The following is a 3,531-nucleotide window of genomic DNA, read 5'->3' as shown; positions in this document are numbered from 1 at the left end:
GGCTCAGCTATTCCGGCTAAGACATGGGAGGGCCACCCACCAACTCACCCTCTTGTTCTCCATCTGCTCCCCAGGCTTATGTTCAGGTATGTGTCTGGTCAACATGCATGCTCAGTCTATGTATACATACTTGTCCATCCACATGGCAGAGGCAATGCCAAAAGCACACCTTGGCATCCAGCTTAAACATTGCCATTTAGGCCCATCATTATTTCCTTTTAGGAACTGAAACTTGTAGGGAAAAGGTTATTTTTAATTGGTAAACAAGTATCTTATCACCCCACACTTGAAAGACTAGAAGCCAAATAAATCCCTCATCCATTGGTAGAAAAAAACACTGTGGAAGGATTCAGCCCTGTACACATAACAGATTTAGTGTGATTAGTGGGCAGTAAGTTTATGGATAGGGTTTCTCCTACAAAAACAGTTTTGTCATTTGGCAACATTCATACTAAAACTCCGTTGTCCCACTTGAAATGTCAGGGGTCAAAGGAGATTAGGAACATTCTTCTGTTATTTTAAATATGAGTCAAGATGCTATAAAAATATGGAAATCATGGGTAACAATATACCACCACTGAAAATAATAATATAAAGATATTCAGCATGAGTCTGCACAGCCAGATCTGGAAGGACTTCCTGGATCCTCTGCCATGCAGGAAGAATTTGCACTAAATTACTATTAAAAACAACAACAAAAAATCCCCAAGAAATGAGAGATCAGTGTCTCCTCCTCTAAGGACTCTGCTTCATCTTTGGCCTCTCCTTCTCTCTCCTTTTGAGGACTTCTGACAAGTACCAGTCTATACTGATTGGCTACCCTATCAACTCCTGCCAGCTCAGACCCTCCCTGGTTACTTTGGCACCTTCATACATTACATATTCTACTATAATTCCTTTTAGGAAATTCGTATCTCCCTTCAGGTAACCTATTTGCCTGTTCAGATTCAGAGAGATGTTCCCTAGCTCACTGTACTCTGCCTATTGGTCATGAATGTCCTCTTCAGTGGATTTCTCATTAACCCCTGTGCCAAAGAGACTGTAACCCTCCACTGATCTCTGAGGCTCCAATTCATTCCTGTCTTTTTCCATCTATCAAAGTCCTCACATACTCCAACACTTGAACCTTCCTCAGAACAAAGCCCTTTGCCTCTCTTTCTCCTCACTTTCTCTTCCAGCTGGTAGATGCTTCTCTATCCTTATATGTGGTAAAGTCTTTATTGCCTGCCTCATACAGATTGAGCACATTTCCTAGGGCATGTGCAGACAAAATGGGGGCCCTAAATTGAAGCAGTGGGTTTTAAAAAACACCACTTCAATTAAGGGCCAATTAAACCCCCGTGTCATGCACACACCCAGCAGGGAAGGGAGGGCAAGCTGCCAGTGGGTGGAGTAGTCCCTGGGTTGTGGTAGGGGTGGAGGGAGGCTGGTGCTCCCAGCGTCCCTCCATATGGCACCCAGCTCAAGTGATCCCGGGGGGCATAACAGCCGCGGAGGGAAGCACCAGGCCCCTGCGCAGTTCAGGCAGGCAGGCAGGCTCCAGGGGGGAAAAAAAAGATCAGGCTTGCCGCTTTTCTTGGGCAGAGCTGCTTTCCCAGGCTGCTGCCAGGCTGTCTGCAGAGCTGTGGAGCTGCACAAAGCCCGGTGCTTCACTGTGCAGCTGTAGGGGCAGCAAACTAAAACTCGAAGGACTTGCTGCACCCCAAGTCATTTATGGCACATTATGTAGCCAAATTTCCTACAGCGGCTGGAATTAATGCACAATACACCGCCGAGGCATGCAAACAATGACACCATTAAACCAGTGCAAAAGCATTTAGCCGGCTTTAAAGTGTTGTGCACACACCCCACTCATTTTGCCTACACACGTCCCTAGAGGGCAAATAGCCACAGTGAAGAACATACTATAGATCAGAGGTGAGCAATTTTTTGTGCTGGAGGGCAACTTAAGGAGATTTGGTGAGCTGTTGTAGGCCAAAGAGGGGTATTGACTTGGCTTGGCATGATGTGGCAGGGGAAAGTCGGGGGTTGGAGGGGAGAAAAAGATCCTATCCACCCTGCACCCACTGCCGGAGCACCAGATGGAGTGTGCAGGTGGGCAGGCAAGGTCTCCATGGAGATTGGCTTGGGATCCCCATAGGCATGGTGTGCTCAGCTGGGCAGGAGGGCAGGGAGTAGGATAGCATCTGGGAGTGGGATGGGCAGGTGGGTGGGTAGGGGGAAGGCCTGGGGCTGAGTTCATGGGACAGTGACTGTGCAGGGCCAGGACCAGGAAAGAGCTGCAATCTGCTCCCCTCACATCTCTGTTATGGGCACTAGTTCTGTACGCAAGGAGTGCAGGGAGAGGATTGCATCTCTGTCCCGGCCCTGGCCCCACACTGTCACCACACTGTGATCCCAGCCTCGGTCACCTGTCCTGCTCCTGGCTGCCACTCCCCACCTGCCCATGGCCCCATGCCACCCACCTGGCTGAGTGTGCTCAGCCCATGAGGGTCTTGGGCTGGTCTCCATGAAGACTGCCCACTCCATCCAGCACCTGCAGTGGTGGATGTGGGGTGGACAGGCCAGGGTGCCCAGGAAGTGGGGCCAGGCCCAGTAGCCCAGTAGCAGCTGAGACACTGGCTGCAGCCAGATAATGCATTGCCTCTGCCCTGCCCCGTGCCTGGGGGCTGCGGGATTGCCCACATGTGCCATGGCCCAGGCTGCCTCCTGCTCCTAAGTCAGGCAGGGCTAAGGGACCTGCTGTGGGCCAGATAAAATTCCTTGATGGGCCAGATCTGGCCCATGGGCCATATTTGCCCACCCCTGCTATAGACCTTATCTTCAGCTAGCGTACATCAGTTTCTCCTCATTGACTTCAAATAAGTTCTGGCGGTTTACACCCATTTATAACTGGACCCTGTTAAAACGTCCTCAGCTAATATATACTATAGTAACACTGTGACTAATCTGATGCTGAAAAGAACATAATTTTACCAGTGCTACTGCCTAAGCCTTCCGAGAACCCCCAGACCATTCTCTTATACTTTGAAAGCAATTTTATTTTCTTCTATTCTTTCAGTTATTCTCCGATATTCTAATTTTTTTATAGAGCCATCTGTTCACCCTTTCCATTTTTTCCTGACAGGTTCCTATGCCTTCCTTTGTATTTTTCCTTGACTGGTTCCTATGCCATCCCTTGTATACCTTATCCATCATATTTTCCTATATGACTTTATTTTCCACTTTCCTTCATCGCTGGTTGTTTCTGTGCAAAGCTACTCAGTTGTCTCACTCCTACCATTTTTTTACACTCAGCTTCAAAATAGAGACAGAGAGAGAAAGAGAGGGAGAGAGAAGGAGAGGCTGGTGAATGTCATACCAATTTTTACTGTGTTATTTCCCTTGACATTTCACATTAAAAAGATTCTGTTAAAAACAGGACTAAAAAGTGAAATATTTTAATCAAAAATGATTTTATCAGAAAATTCAATGGGGACCTACAGATGAACATATATACTATTTTTCTCTGGCAGAGAAAAGTAATAGCTA

General features: G+C 47.6%; 1 protein-coding gene across 1 annotated transcript; it reads right to left on the bottom strand.

Moving 5' to 3' along the window:
* Positions 1–682: 682 nt before the first annotated feature.
* RBM8A (RNA binding motif protein 8A) lies at positions 683–2,886 on the bottom strand. The gene is given in 5 exon segments (XM_019515888.1): positions 683–798; positions 801–1,094; positions 1,097–1,195; positions 1,198–1,280; positions 2,837–2,886. Coding segments are annotated over 5 exon segments (642 nt in total).
* Between the last annotated feature and the right edge of the window lie 645 nt (positions 2,887–3,531).

The sequence above is a fragment of the Gavialis gangeticus genome, unplaced genomic scaffold, assembly GCF_001723915.1.
Source record: "Gavialis gangeticus isolate Ggan-Ray unplaced genomic scaffold, GavGan_comp1, whole genome shotgun sequence".
NCBI lineage: Eukaryota > Metazoa > Chordata > Crocodylia > Gavialidae > Gavialis > Gavialis gangeticus.
Note: the sequence above shows the minus strand (reverse complement) of the source record. Positions and strands in the feature narration are given on the sequence as shown.